This window comes from Trichoplusia ni, chromosome 3, assembly GCF_003590095.1.
Source record: "Trichoplusia ni isolate ovarian cell line Hi5 chromosome 3, tn1, whole genome shotgun sequence".
Classification (NCBI taxonomy): Eukaryota; Metazoa; Arthropoda; class Insecta; order Lepidoptera; family Noctuidae; genus Trichoplusia; species Trichoplusia ni.
This window is the reverse complement of record NC_039480.1, coordinates 13,694,759-13,715,603: the sequence shown is the minus strand read 5'-3', so window position 1 is coordinate 13,715,603 and position 20,845 is coordinate 13,694,759. Positions and strand designations below refer to the sequence as shown.

The window sequence follows — 20,845 nt, the reverse complement described above, 5'->3', positions numbered from 1 at the left end:
CTTTAGTAATCAGGTTTAGTTCTTAACCTCCTTCGATAACACTAAAAGACAAATAACAACCGACTAAAAACCCTCTCACACCAAGACTCCGCTACAACGTAACATAATTATCACGAAGTCCGGCAGGTGGTCTCGCTGCGGGCTCGCTGGCGCAGCTGATCGCGTCGCCCACGGACCTCGTCAAGGTCCAGATGCAGGCTGAAGGCCGCCGGGTGCTGCAGGGCAAGCCGGCAAGATTCACCAACTGCCGGGATTGTTATAAGATGCTGTATAAGGAGACCGGGATCAAAGGATTTTGGAGAGGTGAGGACATCTTTAAACTACCAATCTTGTTTTTTTTTTAATTTTGTATCTTGTAGAAATGTAATGTGTCATTTTAAACACTTTGGGGTTTCTTTAGCGACGAACGTAATACAGTGTACACGAATGACGCATTGTTAAGATTATTTAATTAAATCTTTTGGCATGAGTCACTGACGATTAAGTGAGTTCACACGCGTTTGTTTGTGATAAAAGATAACTACAATCATACTATAAATTACACATGTTTAGGTACATTTTAATTTGATAGATAGAAGTGTACTTAGATAAAACATGGAGGATTTTAAAATAGTAGAGCTTCTTGCAAAATAATGAAGAAAAAAATGCGGCTACCCTCCAGAAGATTGGTATCTGGTAGCAGTTATTAAATATTTTTATGATAGAGTAAGGATAGAACGATATTATCTTGTGAATTGCCGGAAGGAAACAACGGAATTCCTTGAAATGATTTGATGATATCGATGAATGACTTGATATCATTTTCGATTTTTCAATTTAGATAAATAGGTATTTCTTCTTACCTGGGTAACATTTCTAAAAATTTCAATAAGTGCCTGGTGGTGTTGCGTCCCGCAAAGTTAAAAAAAGAGATAAAAAGAATATGTAATGACCATCAGGTTCAACCATTCACAGAATAACGTTTGCAGATTCCAAAAAAACAAGCTATCACAGCCTAATCCATCAACAGCACGAACAAGCTTGTGGATGCCAACTTAGACTGCGATCTATTAGCTGATTTAATTGTTGGTTTAGTTGCTAGTTTTAATCTAATCTACAAAAAGAAAAAACAATATTGCTATTCGTACTTATCTTGTAATCATGTTTTTTTACGCTCTTCTTTATGTAAATAATAAAAATAGCCTTGTAAACCAAATAAAAAAAAACAAAATTTTTTATTCTAGGCGCCATCCCCAACGTGCAGCGCGCAGCTCTCGTCAACATGGGAGACCTGGCGGCATATGACTACACCAAACAGTTTCTAATGAGAGAGTTCGGGATGGCTGACACGGCTGTGGTCCATGCCGGCGCCGCCTTCGCCGCTGGCTTCGTGGCCGCTGTGCTGGGCACACCAGCTGACGTGCTCAAGACGAGACTCATGAATCAGCCCGTTGGACCCGACGGGAGGTAAGACTTTTAGTTTTTAAGTAATTAGAATGTGCCTTGATAGATGTAGCAGAAAAAAGATCAGAATGGTACTTTGGCAAATAATCCCCCTCTCTCCATCTCCTCGATTTTTTGACTAATATTCGAAATGGATATTTGTTAGTATTACGTAGGAAATTGCATGCCTAATTATAAAACTTGATATTTTCTTTATGACATCGTTACGCAACTTAAAATCAAAAATGCGTAGCTTGCAATATGGCACAAGTCACAACGACTTGTGAGCTGTAAATATCTGCTGAATAACGGACCTAAATTCTATTTAAGTCGGTAAAGTTATAATTAAACCTCAAAAGCCGACTAATCCCGCCAATTAACACCACAAATTCTCAGCAACCAACATAAAACATGAATAGAATAGTGATTCTAAATGTCTATGAATCGAAAGCTAATTTTGTTCATTCAACACATATTTCCTCGTCACCAATAACAAAGTAATACCAACACTAAGTCGGCTAGACAGTTGTTAGGTTTCATTAGAATCAATTTCGGTTATGTCAGTAACAGTTAGAAGGATTTTGGTCCCGGCTTCCCGCCAAGGGGAGGGCGGGAAAGCGTGGCGCTCGCCTCACGAACCAATCAATACTCTGTACAGAGCTGCGAACACATTTTGATCTGTTTACGAGTTTCATCGTTAAAATAAAGTACTGGCGGGTCAAAGGCGATCAAAATATGGAGTTTTACATAGAGATTTTCTTACTTTACCACTAAGTTTTTATTGATATGTTATTAAAAAAAACTAACGCCCTGAATCATGTTGAAATTAAGTTTCTTAAAATATTCAAGCTCGTCACTCATTAGTGTTGATTGTTTACAATAACCATTAACATAATTCAACAGACTCATTAACATAAAGACAATACTTAACGCGGCAAACAGTTGACAATACGTTTGAAAACGTCAGTTTTATATGAAGCCATCAATGTGCGTATTGCTGGTTAGTTTGTTACGACTAGCGTTGTTTTGGCTAGGTATATATAGCATGTAAATAGTTTCGTCGTAAGCGTAGGTTTGCGGTCGAGGTCACAGGAACGGGGTCAAAGTCGCAGCCGCGACAGGACGCGGTGCACGCTTCAATGCTTACGGCGAAGCAATCGAAATGCACTATGAATGGAATTTGTAGTATTCTATTTTTGAACGCTTTCGATGACGATATTGTGTAACACTTAATTAATTTTGTGCTACTATGCCTGTTCTATTTTAGTTTTCAATTTGTTTTTTTCAATGACAGAATATTTATAATGATACTTGTTTTTTTAAATAGTGTATCCGAAAATTGTTTGTCTTGCAATAAGAAACGAATAATTATATTATTTGGTTATGAGCCAAAAAGGTTTTTTTTTAAGTTTAGTTATAAAATTATTGAATTGCTCTTCGTCTTATTATAGTGAATACGGCCTAACCAGTCTAACCACTATTAGTAGAAATTGATTTTTTTTAATACACCGAGTGAAGGAACCTGTACAATACATCACATCGGAGTGACCTTGCAGTTTTGTGTGGATTCGTATGCATGAGGTGCAAGTTCGATCCCGAGAACAATGTGACTTTTACAGTTATAATTATTATACAATTTAATTCATTAATTTACATAACTACTATTTCTTTTCATTCTGGGGTAACAATATGGAAGGGGACCCGTTTCTTTTTAAATACATTCACGTGGGTCCAACAAGTCTAAAATGTGATCTAGCAGGGGCTATCCACCCCTGCAATACAGAAACTATCTATCTGATATTATTAATAATTATTATTGATTTAATTAATTAATTTTCAGGGGTTTGTCTTACCGCGGCATGATCGACTGCCTGCAACAGTCAGTGAAGCACGAAGGTGTGTTATCGTTATACAAAGGCTTCTTACCTCTGTGGATGCGGCTAGGACCCTGGGCGCTTATCAACTGGATCGCCTTCGAGAATATCATGCTGGCTATTGGCGGTAAAACGTTTTAGATCACCTGTCACCTGTGGTATTTGCAATCTGTGGTACAAGCCAGTTAGGGCGTAAGGCTAGTGCGGATAGTGCCTGAATGATTTGGTATTATTGCGTCGCAATTTCTGTTTTTTTTGTCGTGTGAAAATTTACCAATCAAAATACATCGTACAATGTGTTGATTGACTTAGGTATCAATTGTTTCTAAAACTAGTTAAATAATGCATAGGATCGATGCCACAGTAATAAATTTAATTCTATAAAAATGCAGATACTTAATACAAATAATGTAGGAAATAAGTGGTAAATATGACTCAACTCACACAAATATTTTATTATCAGTTAAAATAAGGTCGTGGTGCTAGATAGGAGCTAGCAACATTGTAACCGGTATGTATGTTCTCCAAATATTCGAATCATCAAATCAGTAATAATAACTTCGCTGTTCCATCAGTAAAAATCTTGTTACTTACGAGACAACGAAACAAAAATGTATATTATTATATTTATAAGGAAAATGAAAAGATGATACAAAGGTATAAGGCCTATAACCTACGCTAAAAATATATTTATTATGATTGGCGAGAATATTATGCAAACTTGTGTTTGATTTGTGATACTTAGTTTAGATATAATAGAAACAAATTTATTAGGAGAATTTTGAATTATTTAAATTTTAATGGTTATTATAATTTGTTAAATTGATTTTTAACACGCTTTTATTAGCTTCACTTGTTAATATTGTATTCAGGGAAATAGATCTAGTTTGTAAGTGCAGATGAAAAATCAAAGTTCCAAGATTATATTTTTGTTACTATTGTTTACTTATTTGTATTTTTTTGTACTTAAGTCGGTGGCACAACGAAAAATAGTTAAATGCACTCCTGCTGTTTAAAATGGGTTTGTTTTCTAAGTCATTATGTCACACTTATATTATGTAAACGCCTGTACTTCGCATCCTGCCAATTGATAGTAAATCATGATTATCTCAACACATGATACGAAATTGACATAATTTGTATGACGCAAGTGTGTTATGAAAACTATCCACAGTATGGTGTCATTTTTAGTAAAAGATTTTTGTTTATCTATCTTCTTAGAGAGAGCAAAACAAAAACTGTGTTATCGTCGCACATTTACAAAAATATTAATACAGCGCCTTCCTTTTCCGCTAAAAGACAAAACACTGTTACTTTTGCCACAAGGAGGTTCAGCAATCTTTTTAGATAAATCAGTACACTTGCACATAATGTATAGCGCAATGCCTTAATTTTATTGATATACTGACACTGAGCAGACGACGAGAAAGCTAGACAGAAATATAACACCCACTGTTGATCCAAGAAAAAATTGTCACATTCACTAACAATTAAATATGTGAAGCTTAACTAAGGCTTTATTTAAGTTCAAGCTAAGATTATAAATACTTATTTTGAAAGGGAAAAATATATCTCTTATATTGTTTTACTATTTTGGACTGGTCTGCTCAGTGCCTTATTGCTGCCAAAGGTGCTATTTTAGTCGAATAAGTGTAAATGCATTAAAAACAAGCTTAATTATGCAGATTAGATGCTACTTACATTGTACTTAGGTTGTATGAAAATAATGAATCTTTTTTCCTCGAGTTTTGTCAACTTTTCAGTTAGGTAGAATGAAATAACTAATAGATTAGCATTTTGTCTGCTTGATACAAAATAATCGTACCAAATAAATAGAACCAAGCATAGATAATTATTAATAACTATGACTTTATTTCAAGTTTTACGAATTGAGTGATAATATAATGTACAAACTACGGTTGTATGAAGCAGAATTGAAACGAGTTATGTTGAGTTTAGCAAACCTTTGGAGGCTTTATAAGTAACTTTTATTTATTACCAAATTTAAATGCGTGTGCCTCAAACAATGCAATAACTAGTACCTAATGTGAGTGTAATACGCGTCTCGTGTAAGCAGCACCACATAGCAGTGTCTAGAAGTAGCTTTAATGTCGTTAACTGTTACAAATTGTGATGTTATTATGTAATAAATTATTATAACTGTTGAAAGATTGTTTAATTAAACAAATAAAACTACCAACTATAATATTAAATTTATTAGTAAAAAATATTATACATCTTCCACAATATTGGAGAATCATAACTTAAATTATTTAAATATTTGATTATTATAGATTATAGCACTTCCGATTTATTGAAACTTGCCTTTATGCACTTGGTTGTCACTATAGCTATAAGCACAATATAGGGACATGTATCAAACTTGAACAGTTGACATCCACAACGAGCACGTCGCGTACGGGGCTGTACCACACTTATACTATAATTACACACAGTTTAAATGCTTCGATGAAAGGGAAATTGTATAAATGATATAATAAAACATGCACGGTCAAACAAAACTCCTTACAATAGATGTTCGCTTACGTCTAATGATCTGATCGGCTTTTGGGACTCCTGAGTTTGTGAGTTACCTTTAAAGTTCTATCAGGTTTCCATAAATATAGTAATTTTGGGTACAATACAATAACAAAAATAAATATCTACATTGGATCAACGATCACTCAAAGTTTTATTAATTTCAAGTCTTGACTAAATGTTAATCGCTAACTAAGTACACTGGCACTGCGCGAGGCGTGCCACGATGTTCCGTCACTCCTGCTCGGTGTTGCCACTAACACTACTTACGTCGCCAGACCCCCTCTTACTATACAATTGAATTACTTTAAACGTTACGTTAACATTTTAGACATTTGAGTCCATTACGATTGGTAAATGGTAAAATACGTACAGGTAACGAATCTGCGTGAAACGAACACGTCAAAAGCTATCAAAAAAGCCGTGGTGTTACAACATAGATAAATCGTTATATAAAATACTTCGCTTAATTATATATCCGTCGTACAAAAACATCGTCAATATATAAAATAATTCCCGAGTTAACATTATACGTTCGTGGCATTGTAAATTGTGCGTAACACAAACCGTTGTCGATCTGACTCTAATTCTAACGAGAGCTAAGCTTTTCGAGGACGCTACAAATTTATATTCTACGTGATTACTGTACCGGATTATACACTCGTGTATATTATAAAAAAATAAGATCGAAATACATGTAAACCGAACTTAAAATTATCACTTAACTAACGTATAAATGGTAAATATTTTAATAATGAGCATTAAAGACTAATACAGGGATAAATAATGGTCATAAAAATCACATCAAATAAGAAAATCTATAAACTTGATTGGGGAGTGGTCAGTATGCACTGATTTGATCCCTTTCACCTTTTATTTCTAAACGTATATTTCAAAAAACTACAAATAACATTCTGGCACGTTTTCGAGGATAAAATATTCACTCTCATCCAGCGTTCGTCACAATATAAAATGAGAGGACAATAAATTCGTCACAGAACAATGAATACAATGAAACACGACACAAACTTTTGTACTACCGAATTACATCTCTCACAGTATTGCAAAATCAAGGCAGTTTCAACTCGCGAGTAAAATGGACAGACCAATACGATTACGATCGTCAATTATTGTTATAAATTATTACATTCGTAATCAGCTGTGAACACGAAGCACCATATACTCGTCAAAACATTATATAAAAATCAAACTCATCCGAGCGCGACATTGATGACACTTGGTGCCTTCCGTCAATAACTCCTAGTGGGATCAATTAAAACCGCATAAAATACCACAATACGTAATGGCTAGTAAAACTGAGAAAACTATAACGTTTTCATGTGTTAGCTTTACTAAATTAGTTGAATGTTCGATGTAATGTACCGCGAGTTATTGATATGATAGTAGCTAGGCTAGTGTGATCATTGTCAGGCCAGTCGCGCGTGCGACCTAGAGAGGCAAGGGCGAGCCGCGAGCGTCCGCACACTATGACGAGTGGTACGACGTCACGTACGACGCCGGGAACAGCCCGCGCCGGTGCGCGATCTCACCCTGGAACACAACACCACAACACAATTAACTATTTTGATGTTATAACGTTTATGAGCGAGGTTCTTAATAAGATGAAGAAACACTGTTATGAAAATGCCAGTAAATTTGTTGGCTTAGTGACAATAATAAGTAGAACATTTCATACGGAAGCAAAAACATAAACCTCATAGGCCTCAATGAGGAGCATCATTTATAAAACATCCCTTTATAAGTACAAACAATGATGGGTCTTACCGGATTTTTTATCCGACTGCGGGGCGCAAAGGAAGGTTATGTTTAACAGTCAATGTAATATGTTCCTTTTTAACTTAAAGAATAGTACCATACTTCTTTTTTAACTACAAAGATGCTAAAAATCTTCTTAACCTTATAAAGATGTAGCGACAGCGACACATACCTGCCACCAATGTTGATCGGAGCGGTCGGTGACCGTGATGACGTCACCGCGCCTGAACTCCAACTCGCCCGCCTCCTGCGGAGTGAAGTCGTACAACGCCTGCACCAGCATCTAAAACAGTTACATACATTAATATTAATATTTCATCATTTAAAACAATATAAGGACACAAAATTTTAATACAACATATATGGGAGATGGTAACAGGTGTGCAAATAACAATGACGAAATAAATATACCTCTATTAATTGACTGAAGTCATTCAGTCATAATTACGTTATAAATGAACTAATTATTTTTAGTCAAATTAAAATATTACAATAAGTCTAGGGGTAAGCAAACGGCAATGAAAATAAATACTTTGACAACAGCGCTAAAAAAAATGTATTCACTGAATCTCTATTACAAAATGTAAAATACACAGAGAAATTATAATACTAGTCACTAAAAATACATCAGCAATTCTGACAAGCAGAAAATAAATGTAACGTAAACAACAAAATACTACGGGAAAGAACGCGTAGAACGTAAGTTACCGGGAATCTGTCAACATAAAATTCCAGTAATTCGTAAACGGGGATGTGTTATCGTAAATGATACGCCGCGGGGAAGCTGATTATCTCGGTATGGTGCTATTAACTAATAAGTGCTGGGAGCTTTTATTACACATTAAACGTAAATCGATAAGTATTTTGAGCGAATTAGTTAATTTAAGCGTGCCTTTTTGGTATATTGGTGCGTGTTTGTGTATGTTTCGCTTTTACTCTGTATACTAACATGCATAACATAAATTATACATAGTTCAATTATCCCTTTTTACATTCCAAATGAACTACCCATACAATTGATAGTAGTTCGGCACATTTACACATTAACATTTGTTCCTGTGTATAAGATAGCTTGCTTAGGAATTAAATGATTATACTACAGTACCTACACAAAAGCGGATTTTTTAAATGGAAAGGATTAAGCAGAAATAATTCGCATTGCTAGAAATCTGTAAATCCTCTTCGCCGCCTTTGTTTACTGTCAACAGCAGAAAGTAAATGTATTTATATCTAAGTGATAGCGTCGTCGATTAGTCTCAAAGCTCAGATATCACGTTCCCTGCTTGTTATACAATATTTACTCCGTACGAGACACCGTGGCGCATGACATATTGACTAATCGTTAAGGCAGGTAATATAAATGGGTGATACGGACTTTTCTATTATAGGAAAAGTTTCTGTAAGACAAATCTTTTGATATAACAATACAGATTTATTATGTATATTGTTAAACATATATTTTTTGTCACAATAGAACGCTTTCTAAATTCATTTATTTCTTATGCTTCTTGAAGTACTCCCACGGTTTTTCCATAAGAAAATAGAACGTAAAAGTTTTATGATGTCTTACATAACCGGGAACTATTTAAACATGTGAAACAGGCAACACTAAAAAGTTTATTGTAAAATCATAGACAATATTTTTCATTTGACATAGCAACAGTAATTCTAGCACTGAATGAAGATATTTTTAATAGCTTTAATATACTAAAATATTATTATAATGTTAGTTTTCGTGCGTTCATTATCAATGTTTAACAAATAACCGAATAGAAACTAATCTAGCTAGAGGTATGTTAATTTAACAGTTTATTTCGGACGTATAAAACATAAGTTGTTTGTTCAAAAGTGCGAAACCAAAATAAGCCATTAGCTAAATGGTGCGGGCGTAGTATACTTCAATTACGAAAATTAATAGAAATGATCCAATTAACTAAGTGTAGCTGTTAATTAGCGCCCGCTGAACTACGGTTTACTTTACTTATAAAATGCTCAACTAATAGGGATTTATATATTTTCGTATGTGTATTATTTTTCAGGTTTACGCAATTGCGCTTACTACCTACTTTACATTCAACAAAACTTTGTTTTTTTTTTGTTTGTACATTGTATGACGGGTTGTATGGTCTAAAAAGTTTGGTAGATAAAGGAATTTAGAATTACAAATCGCAAAAAAAATCACTACAATGACCTACCTATCAATTATTATTGGCCTCACTTCCAGGTTACCTTAAGAGTATTAATTATCAAAAAAATATTGAACATAGGAAACTAAGCAAATTCTCATAACATCAGCAACATCAAAAAAAAATCAAAGCATTACGAATAGCTATTGGGTACATTCATAGCGTAAATTGAAAAGGTTCACAATAATTTAATAACAGGAAATAAACTAAATTAGGTGTAAAATTTGTTTTTCACTTTCCTGCAGAGTACCGGCGACATCGCACTCATATAAAATATCCATAGTCAATAGTGATTCACTGTACCTACTGCAAGTAATCATCCAATGAAATGCGATGGTCCGTTAACCCATCGTGGGAAAACTTTAGGATATTGTGACGTATATGCTGCGTAAAATGAACGACTGTGAATGTATATGTAATAGTTTGTGTATATTGATTGCTTGTATAACTAATATTTTATGCTGGTTTCATCTTTTCTAAAGATAAATTAATTTTCTTTAAATATAATATCAAAAGATAATAAATTAAGACACATAAAAAGAAGTTCATCGTTACTGAAATACGCCATTGCATTTTGTCTCTTAGAAGTCTAAGAGCTCAATTATTAAGTTTTATAGTAAACGTCCAAGTCCTCAGTCCTCAAGTAAATTTTTAATGGTGTCTCCGGTTTACAGGATTTCGTTTTCAAATTTAATGAGTCTGATTCATTATGCAAAGCTTAACAAATGAGAAGGAAAATCCAGGTAGACCTCTAATTTACATAAACCATTAGACCAATATCTATGTCTCAGATCTCAGTTAGTTACAGAAGATGACGATGCTTTAATAGTTTTAAGTCATTAGTAAGTTAAAATAAAAATACTTCAAAGCCATTAGCAGATAGGCTAATAATAATACTTCTAACGAAATTTTAATCAATGCTGACAATCCCAACTTTACTATAATATGATATTTTTTTTATCAAAATCAGTTAAGTAGTTTACCCAAAGTAAAATAGACAGTTACTATCGCATTTATAATATGATTATGGATGTTTGAAACATCTTGAATTAATTACTTAGCATTATAAACAACATATTGGGAACGATCCAAATATTTTGTGTAGAGAACACAATCAAAAATAGGTAGAACAAAAATATCTACATCAATATTGAAGTTTGGGTGTAGGAAGTAACACACGAAAGTACTCAACAGGATAAGAAAATAAATTTACTCATAGTTTTGTAAATGAAGTGTCATTTTAAATTGAACATAGTTTCCAATTCAAACAATACACGCAGAATTTTCCTATATTAGTCTTATTTTATATTTTAGGACAACACACAGATTTCTAGACGTCTACTTTAATGGCATATATATACATTACCATATAGAAAAATAAGTTACAATGCGCAAAACCATTGCGGTAGACAATTTTACTCTACTGGAAATAGAAGAATAACAGGAAAACCGACATAAAAAACACCCAAGCTTTATCCCTTTATTTACTACGAACTTTAATCTTATCAAGTACAGCTGGTATAAAGGTCGCATTGAGACAAAAATGACACTAAATTAGTACATTAAGTGTACATCATGTCATAATAGCCGTGCCTTGCTGTTTTACTCGCCTTGCATTCATCCTAGGATACGTGGCGCGATGTTAATACAGATACAGACATTTTTTTAAATTTAAACTTAAAAATGAACTCTTTAGACAAATCGTTACACAATTTAAAGCGTTCGAACAAGCTCTCTTTTAGGTTACACGTGTATTCGTAAATATAGAAGTATAGTATAGTTACGTTTTAAAACAACAATCCTCTACATGTCCTCTGTCGCTAGCCGTCTGAAGGACAAAATAAACTGCGTGGACTAATCATAAACTATTATCAATTGGAGGTAACCGAGATCATAGGAACACGCGATGACCGGGTTATTTTCGTTGTACCACGGTCATGGCGGCCTTATTTACATAGACAAGTCGGTTCCACGTATGTATTGAGCGTATCTGTGCTAATACAAACGGGATATCGGTAGGGAATTTTCCTTGTTGCGACTTTTGTTTTTTATAAGACATTTTTATGAATAATTTTACGATTATGCAGAAACTGAATTTTGGTAGACGTTCTTGAATACATTGTTTCTTAATTTTACTTCGTGATAAAGATATCGTGACAATGGTGAAACCTTACACAGTGTCGTACAAACACGTATAATAAATACGTCAATTAGTATTTTACAAAACGGACTCATATGTGTTGCCGGTTCGATCTCAGCTTAGGACAAACTTTTGTGTAATCCACGAATACTCTCTAAGTCTGGGTGCCTGCTTGCATGTGACAAAAAATGATCTAACTACTGCGGGACGTTCAAATAAACAGTCGTTCATCTACCAAAATGTTCTAATGTTTTGAGCGCATAGAGTCCTTCAAAATCCTACTAAAAATGTTGACAAGCCCTAATAAGACAGCTGATTAAGAGTACAACCGTAGCAATCGGAATCTGTCATGCTGTCACACAATTAGAGGGGCTCATGATTAAGCATAATTAGACTGTAATCAAGCGATCACGGCCTTTTGTTGTTACCTACTTCGTATGTGATACTGTGATAATGCTGCACTCGTATGAAGCGGTAAACTAGTAAATTAGAAACGGGATTTGTACTTGTTTGGAATCGATTCTTGTTTTGTAATCGCATTTATATGAATAGGTAGGTTTAGCTTAACGTGAAAAAAGCTAAAATATGATCAACTTGAGAACCACTTTTGATATTGGATCAAAAAAACTACGCCCTGTAGCTAGGTTAATAATGTACGGTTCAAGGTTAACCACTCGCTTTCCATCAAAATTAATTCTGATAAACTGTTTCCATCAGGAAACTGTCGCTTTTTTCAGTATTTTAATTTTAATCCACTAGTTATGTGTGCAAAATCTTCCGTATCACTCCAACTACGAAAGAATGAACGCTAAATATTCGATAAAATCTTTTCCCAAGCTATTACACAAGTACCTAGGCAACCAGCATTGTGTAATGGTCTAGGGATTGAAAACGAGATTCCAGTCTAAAATATACAAGTGAGTCGAGATTTGCCAGCTGCGTTAGGTCACATAAAATCTCTTTTTACCGCACTCGTAAATGTGTGTTACTCTGTCTGAACGCAGCGGTTTAAAAAATACATTTTACGCGCAAATGAGCACCCATTACACCGCGTAAACTGTAAGGTCATTATGAGCCTTTGATAAATGTCCGTACTTTTACCTTTGCCTATGTATTTCGTAGACCATTTTTTTTTATAAGGAAAGGCTTAATTGTATTACATACAATATAAGTCAGTGGCGTCTGGCTTGAGGAAAATAATTTTAAAATATATAATCGGGAAATAAGTCGAGCATTGACACGACAAATTTACACGAATAATTGTATTACAGAGTCAGCTCATTGTAAATCAATCTTTATATTATTCACACTTATAAGCTTCAGATGAAAGCGCTGAAAGCCAGACCTCATTGAACACAGTCTCTGTGGAACGCGGTTAGCACTAACATTTACGTTATAAATTCCGTTTATCTTCAGCTCTACTGAAACATCGACTGATACGTTCCCGCTCTCGTATATTTTTCTTCTTGCATCTTTATTCTATTATTTAAATAGAATGCATTGGAATTTTAAGTCGAAAGTACCAAATACTAAGGAAATATTTAATAAACGAAGTTATAAATAACTCGTTTATTTATTACGCAAGGGACGCACGTCATTATCAATAAATAAAGGAAAACCCCGTATTAACTGAAGCAGTTGTATTCAGACGACCTACTAAGATTTCATTAATATAATTATAGCAATTTATACATACTTGCAAAAGGACACGTGCACTCAGAATTATAATTATCGAGGACAAATTTCCTTTGGTTTAAAAAAAGACTTAAAACTCATGTAACAGTAATACACGGTTGTATTTTTACAAGTACCTAGGGTTCGTTAACAGTACAAAGCGTTTGAGGAAGTGCGCAGATATAGTGATTCAAAATCGGACATGATAATACAGATGCGCTCGCGCAGGCGAACAATCTAAATAACTACGTTATGCTACAAGTATAATATAGCGAGACATACGATAGACTAAGAATGTTAAATTTTTTATTTCGTCAACTGTTTGTACTACATAATTTACAAAATTAATAACAAAATAAATAGTTATGAAAATGTTGTGTTCCGAGTATGTTCATGAAACATTCTAGTCCAAAAAATCACAACTTTTTCTTAAGCGTGGCTTTGTAACGTATGCCGAGCGTAGTTAGACATCTTGGAACTCCCTTTCATGAGAGCAATATAAAAAAATTAGTGATGCTTCTGAGTAGCTTGAAAAGCAGCTTACAACACCACGGTAAGCTTCACACTGCCGCGTGTTTATCACGTAGGAAATTCTAGTGAATGTGATTACAAAGTGACATATTGGCTAGTTCTCAACAAATGTTAAACTTACTTCTTCAGGCACGACGTCCCTTAGTTTAACATCTTGCAGGCGGCTCACTGACGCAGTACGATGATAATCAACGAGCTCGTTGAGAGAATTGAACTTGACGACCCACAGGAAGAATTTGCTGGACGCGTCCCGAAGCACTTTGAAATGTTGAACACCATCGGGACATCTGAGGAAAGGTTAGACAAGATATTAATTATATTGGCAGTACAGATATTAAAAGTAGCGAACTGAGGTCCTACTAACACTTGTTAAACTAAGACCATTGAAGTTATGGACGAGAGTCGACAGCCGCTCTACATAGCATAAAGCAGCGTCTAAAACGCGCTGGTTGGACTAAAAGTCCCTTTGCAAAAAAATAAATAGATAGTCTTTTTACTGTCAAGCAAAGAGCTTTGCGTTCAGGGTACTGCGCAGTGTAGCTTTTAACAACAGCCTGCTTTAAAATCCCTTAGGAAGCTGGCAAAGTCGTTTAGTCGCGCAAGAAGTTCCATAGCAGTAGTCATAAAACTCGACAATAAGTGATTTGAAACTTCGTAATATGCGTGAAATAGCTTTGTCTTATCTTTGAAGTTCAAAGCACTTCTGTGCATTCCAAGTGGTTTGCTCAAGCAAAGTGCTTAACTATAATAAAAATCAATAGTTTGCGCTAGGTATATACCAAGTCTGGCACATAAGTTTTTTACATCTGAGATCTTTGTACAATATAATTAAGTTATTAGGACGTTCAGGATATTACGTTTGTTATTCGTATACAAAATTAATCAAGTGATTCTTCTAAGCTGTTGGCCAATCCAATATTTGTGCAATTAATTTAACTTGATGACGTAATAGCGATATAACCGAATTTATGGGAATGGCTCGGCTAAAGTCAACATATCGGGTATCGGTCGCTAACCGGAGACTATATATTTCATAAAATACGGTTTTATGTGAAACCGGTCGGGTTCTCGCAATTTGTCTGTATTCCTCGTATGTCGAGTATCGATGAATGAAATATCGTGTAGGTTGTATGACTGACCTTAGTTATGACGTAATGGATGCATGTTATTTGGAACTACTAAACGTGGTAACTTTTTACATGATAAACGTATAAAAAGGTTACATAGTATAACTTGAAAAGAGTTAAATCGTTTGTTATGAGGACAGGAAAAAATGTCGGTAATTCCCAGATACAAATATCAGACTCGTTTTTAACTACAACTAGTTTATTAAAACTAAGACAAAATTGTCACACAATGACACAACAACTGTAACGTTTATGCAAACTGCAATAATAATATGTAATTGTTTACTCAAGTTTGATGTTGCTGAGAGATTCGTTTAAGCCATATATAAAATGGAATAAATAAACAATAGGAATTATAATATTTTAAATAGTTCACAGTTTTTTCACAAACTGAGAAGAGTCCGCGACTGTCCTCGTGGGAGGAGACGGAAAGATATAATATGTTTCCTTAGTAATTATCGGTAAAAAGGGAGAAACGCCAAAGGCATGGAAAGAAGCCTGCCATCCAAACAATATAGAGAGCCTGGCTATAATAACATAGAGATTTTCTTAGAACTGTATTGCGATTTCTGGGAAACATTCTTAACCAGTAATCATTATTTTTCCTGGTTTTGTCACTCACGTAAAATAATCATTATCATTTTATAATACTTAGTATATTGAATGTTCTAGTAACAATACAGACATATTAGACTAAGAAACTATTCTCCTAGCCATTACATTTATTATTGCCTTTTTTGGCGGACAAAAAATGGTAAATACAAAATATATCAAACGATATGTTTCAACACAAATGAGGCCCGTGCTTAAATCTATAGTCGAAACTCGAAACTGGTTTCAGCGCAATCTCAGTACCGCTGATTCATACTATTTGACAGGAAACTGGTTTTAAATAGAGAAAACTCCACAAGCAATATGACCTGTGTTTTCAAATTTATTTAATTTACATACACGAACTTTTCTTGATACTTTCTCGCTAGTATAACGACGTGGTAAACCGTTAGAGGCCGTTAAAATATTTCACGATTTAGTCTACCTTTCTCGAGCATACACAAATATTTAAAGGGGTAAACGATCGGTTCAATAGCACAGGTCAAGGATGTATATGACGTGCACGAAAAAAAGATCTTTCGGTTTTATTCGTCTAACAATAACACACGAGACTGTTTCGAACGATCGCAACTAAAATTACGTGTGTCGTCATGATTAGCGTCCTCGATATAATGTTGTAGGATAAAATTGGGAAAACCGTCTACATTTTCACGAAGTCATTCTGTCGAATTGAATATTTAGGAAGAAGTTTATTGGTGTTATATTGACTATGGAGATGGATATGACTAAGTATCTTAGACAGTCAAGACAAAATAAAACGTCTGCGAGCCGCGTGAGTCATGCCACTCCCGAGCGGCAAGGCGCGAACCTTATTTTTTTATTAACTACCAATTTAAACTGTAATGAAATTGTTTGTTGTGCGTCACCTCACATGAACCACTTAGCTATTGCCGTATTGATTATTTGACAATATTGTCAACATGTGCTCATAGGAAGCTGGTAAATCACATAACTGATAAATAATGTTCGCGGTCGCTTATGGTAGTGAGTATTAACTGTACGTAGGAGTAACGAAATAGGAAGCGTGTTATTTTATTTAGAGGAATGAGCATTAGTTAATTGACTCGATGTTTCGAAATGATTTCCTACTTTTAAAGAATTTAGAATAAGCGTGTCGTAGATTCTTTGAAACGTAACATTTAGACATGAATGTTGCTCGGAGTGTTTTTTTTAATTCCAGACATAAATTATCAATTGACTGATATCAGAGGTGGCGAGGAAAAATACACGGAAACTGACTCTTAGTTTATCTAGGGAATTCCATGTACCTATTGGACATCAATGACTAGCGAAAGCGATACGCTCGTGTGCGTATTACTAGTGGGTTACGCTAGACTTCTAATTCTGTACAACTATTTTTATTCATACAGCAAAAGCAATTGCACTTTTATACTGACTTGTAACGCCGCGCTGTATAGATTGATATTTCTACATGACCTATATTTTTAATTCAGCTACAAGCCGAATATTTGAAACCCGAAAGTTCAAACATAGATTGACATAATTTAAGAAATCGATACGACAGTAGAAACTAAAATAAGATCGGTTGGGTCAAGGTTTCATTTTATATCACACATAAATCACGTTCTCAGAAATCCAGAATGAGAATAAATATATTATGTAGGGCATGCAAATATTCGTACTGGATTGCTATCGGATAATAGCAACTAAACGATTTGTAAGTCGCAAGTAAGTTGTAAGTCATGAAAACGTACGATTTTGTAGAATTTTATAAAAGCGATGATAGAACATCGTCTTTTGTGTGTGGGAGTCACTGGACGATTAAAAAAAGTTTTTACGATTAGCCCAGTAGATGGCGGGACGAATACGATTTCTTTTCGTGAAAAGGGACCCTGTGAGCCAGAGACCGGGATAAAAATAAAGAGAAGTCTTGACCTGCACTGGGACTTTAAAAGCTCAATAATATTAATACGTATTCGGAACACTCTTCTTCGTGTCCTTTTATGGCCAAACTACAGATTTCGACGTTTGGTATAAAGTTCACTCGAGAAAGGACAAAGCTCTTTTTGCGGTAACGTTTAATATTCACCAGGAAAAAGACGCGACAAAAAAGTCTAGTAGGTAACCTATTTTCGAAACTGTCCAATATGTTATTTGAGCATTGCAATAATTCAATAGAAGTGTGTCACCGACATGACAAGCGCGGCTACGCCCGCTGCCTAGATAGGACATAATAAGAAAGATTCATTGTTATATTTTCATTCCTAAAATTTCAAGTAGGTTTTATATTAAAACGATTCGCCAGTTACATTCATCATCAACATTAAATGTTTAAAATATAGTTTAATATATACGGTACATACAAGAGATAATACATGTTTGTTTCAAAAATCGAAATTGATACGAAAAATGAAAAAGTACCAAGTTGTTTTTGAGAAACTTTGTATGACAAACTTTACACCCAAGTAAGGCCATAGACAAAATTTAGCCGCGACAAACTCGTCTCGCGGCAAAGCCGCAAGCAAAAGCTAGTATGTACACAGATAAAAATAAAGTGCTTATTATCATATAAGTACTTGCATATTGTAAACAAAGCATTAATTTAATCTAAAAAGTCAATATAAAGTCCTTTAGATAACAAAGAATAATAACATTCATACTCTTTTGTATTTGTGTATTTCAATGTTTATAATTGTGTTACCTTATTTTAGATGACCTTCACATATTTTTTAAGGGTGAATAGAAGATTGTCCTATACTTCATTATTTTGATAACAAGAAGACATTATGTATGCAAAAAGTTATTATGTTTTATTATTAACTTTTTATTTCCAATATCAATACATTTGATATCTTTAAAAAAAAAAATATTCGGTAGTCTGGGTCAACAAAAACTCAAAAATATTGATAAGCATGTACAGAAAATTTGTTAGAAAAAATATATAATATATAAAGTCAACTACTTTATGATATAAATTGGCTCTTTTTCAAACAGTTTCATTCCCATGTCTTAAATGATAATAAGTTTAGCATTTGATTCATATCACATATGGGTAATAGCATTTAAGAAGCTTATAAAAATGACCATAGTAAAAAACTAATGCATTTATAAGGTTTCATAATTAATCAATTAAAATAAAACTCAAAATGTTGACGGCAAATTAAATCTATAAATCACATTAAAAATATAACATGATTCTTAAAAAAAATAACATGCCAACATCAAAAACCAATATGACTCACAAACTATGATCCAATTAGAATAAAAACAAACTATGATCCAATAAAAAACATTCTGAGAACTACCTATATCATAAATACACATTCATATAAGGAAACTTACTTGACAGATAAGGAGAAGTCACCAGGGCTTGATTCACTGATTCTTATCAAAAAACCACCCTCTGGTTTATTTGCTAGAAGTTTCTCTGCATCTGCTCTTGTGATTCTTCCATAATACCAGCTAAAAATTACAATTTATTTATCATCTGCACCTCTTCTACCAGAAGTTTTATGTTTTAATTAAACTTTAAATTTTTTAAGCTTTTTATAATTTGTCAGTGAGATGGATGTGTAATTGAAAACTATGTCAGTACACAAACAATAATCAAGAAAAATTATGGCATAAATATGCCTAACAATTAACCATTTTCCATATCAATTAAGTTAACACTTACACAATAATCTCTTTACATAGTACTCACGCAAGTTGTAGTCGTACTATAGGTACCTACTACTGGGTGTATACAATAAAGTTACGATTATAACCTATAGACAAATAGAACTTTTCTTATAAGTTTGTAGGGCAGTAAATATCGTAAAATCAAAACAAATAAGTTATAATATAAGTTGTCTCGAATGCAAAAAAGTATTTTGTTGAAAATAAGGCGAAATTTATGTGATTTACAACGGGATTTTGTTATTCTAAACATAAATACCTATCTTGTTTTCACAAGCTAAATTAGTCGGGAGAGATTTATGTAAGCCTTATATTACGAGTTAAAAAAGTTTTTATAGTAAAGCACTGTTTACCTGTGACTTTTCATTTGAATATAATTACTAGGAATAAGTCCTTCTTTGCCGTCTAACTCAGCCCTGTACCAGTTCATATCGTCCTCCATGTTTAGTATCTGTAATATCAAAAATTCTAGAAAGAATCTGTCATCTTACATTATTGAATTAAATGCACACTAATTCAATAAGTATACACATACCTTCAACACCTGGTTCTTTCTAAAGCTGAGCTCATCATCAGCAGTTGCAGTGAAATCGTGTTTTGCTATAGCCTCCATGATCAAATTAGGCACTTCACTAAAATGTCACCGATTACCAAAATAACTCACTAAGTATACAAACTTTTAACAATGCTTAAGGTCAGGGAAGTAAAGTAATCATAATGCATGTATTGTCTTACAGAACAATCTAAAATTAGTACGTTTTAATGCCGATACGGAAAAATATTCTCCGTTCACAGGCCACACATCAGTCACATCACCAGTCACAATTCACAAAAGTATGAAAGTTAGTTGCCAGTAAACTAAAAATAGTACGCATTCAAAGTTGCCATTTTTTTATTTATAAAGGATCGTATACAATATTCGGATTAATGAAAGGTTTTTGAGTTGCTTTTACTCAAATGCAAGTATTTGGTATTTTTTTTTATTAACCTATGTTTTCATGTTAACGCTTACCGCGCGGGCTGATTCCATGAAGCCCAGAACAGAGAATCGTGGAAGGATTTGAGGAAGGCCTTTGCCCAGCGCTGTTTAGTGGGACACGGTGGGCTAGATAAAGAAAAATGTTGTCATAAGGATATTTTTATATTCTTTTCTTGTATTTAGATCATAAAAAAACTACGTACGATGTAAAACAATCACAAATATTGTTGCCTCTTTGACTTGCTTTGTTCGTATTTCAATATAGCAACTTTTTTAACTTAATTTTTTTATTTAAATAAAATTTTGAACGACGATGAAAGAGAAATCAGAAACGGAGAATCCATCGG

At 33.9% G+C, this 20,845-nt stretch overlaps 2 protein-coding genes across 4 annotated transcripts in view; one reads left to right on the top strand and one right to left on the bottom strand.

Moving 5' to 3' along the window:
• Positions 1–5,465, top strand: part of LOC113492013 (mitochondrial uncoupling protein 4) — a 29,198-nt gene extending 23,733 nt beyond the window's left edge. For all 3 annotated transcript variants that reach the window (XM_026869276.1, XM_026869275.1, XM_026869278.1), the window contains exons 5-7: positions 127–303; positions 1,224–1,446; positions 3,263–5,465. In XM_026869276.1, coding sequence (XP_026725077.1) covers positions 127–303; positions 1,224–1,446; positions 3,263–3,437 — 575 coding nt within the window. In that variant the 3' untranslated portion in view covers positions 3,438–5,465. The remainder of the gene's footprint in view (positions 1–126; positions 304–1,223; positions 1,447–3,262) is intronic.
• Positions 5,466–5,862: 397 nt separating this feature from the next.
• On the bottom strand, positions 5,863–20,360 carry LOC113492015 (protein enhancer of sevenless 2B). The gene is made up of 6 exons (XM_026869279.1): positions 20,055–20,360; positions 19,873–19,970; positions 19,184–19,303; positions 14,263–14,428; positions 7,783–7,893; positions 5,863–7,385 (listed from the first exon to the last, which is right to left on the bottom strand). The coding sequence occupies exons 1-6, from the start codon at positions 20,130–20,132 to the stop codon at positions 7,320–7,322; spliced, it is 639 nt and encodes a 212-aa protein (XP_026725080.1). The 5' UTR covers positions 20,133–20,360; the 3' UTR covers positions 5,863–7,319.
• Between the last annotated feature and the right edge of the window lie 485 nt (positions 20,361–20,845).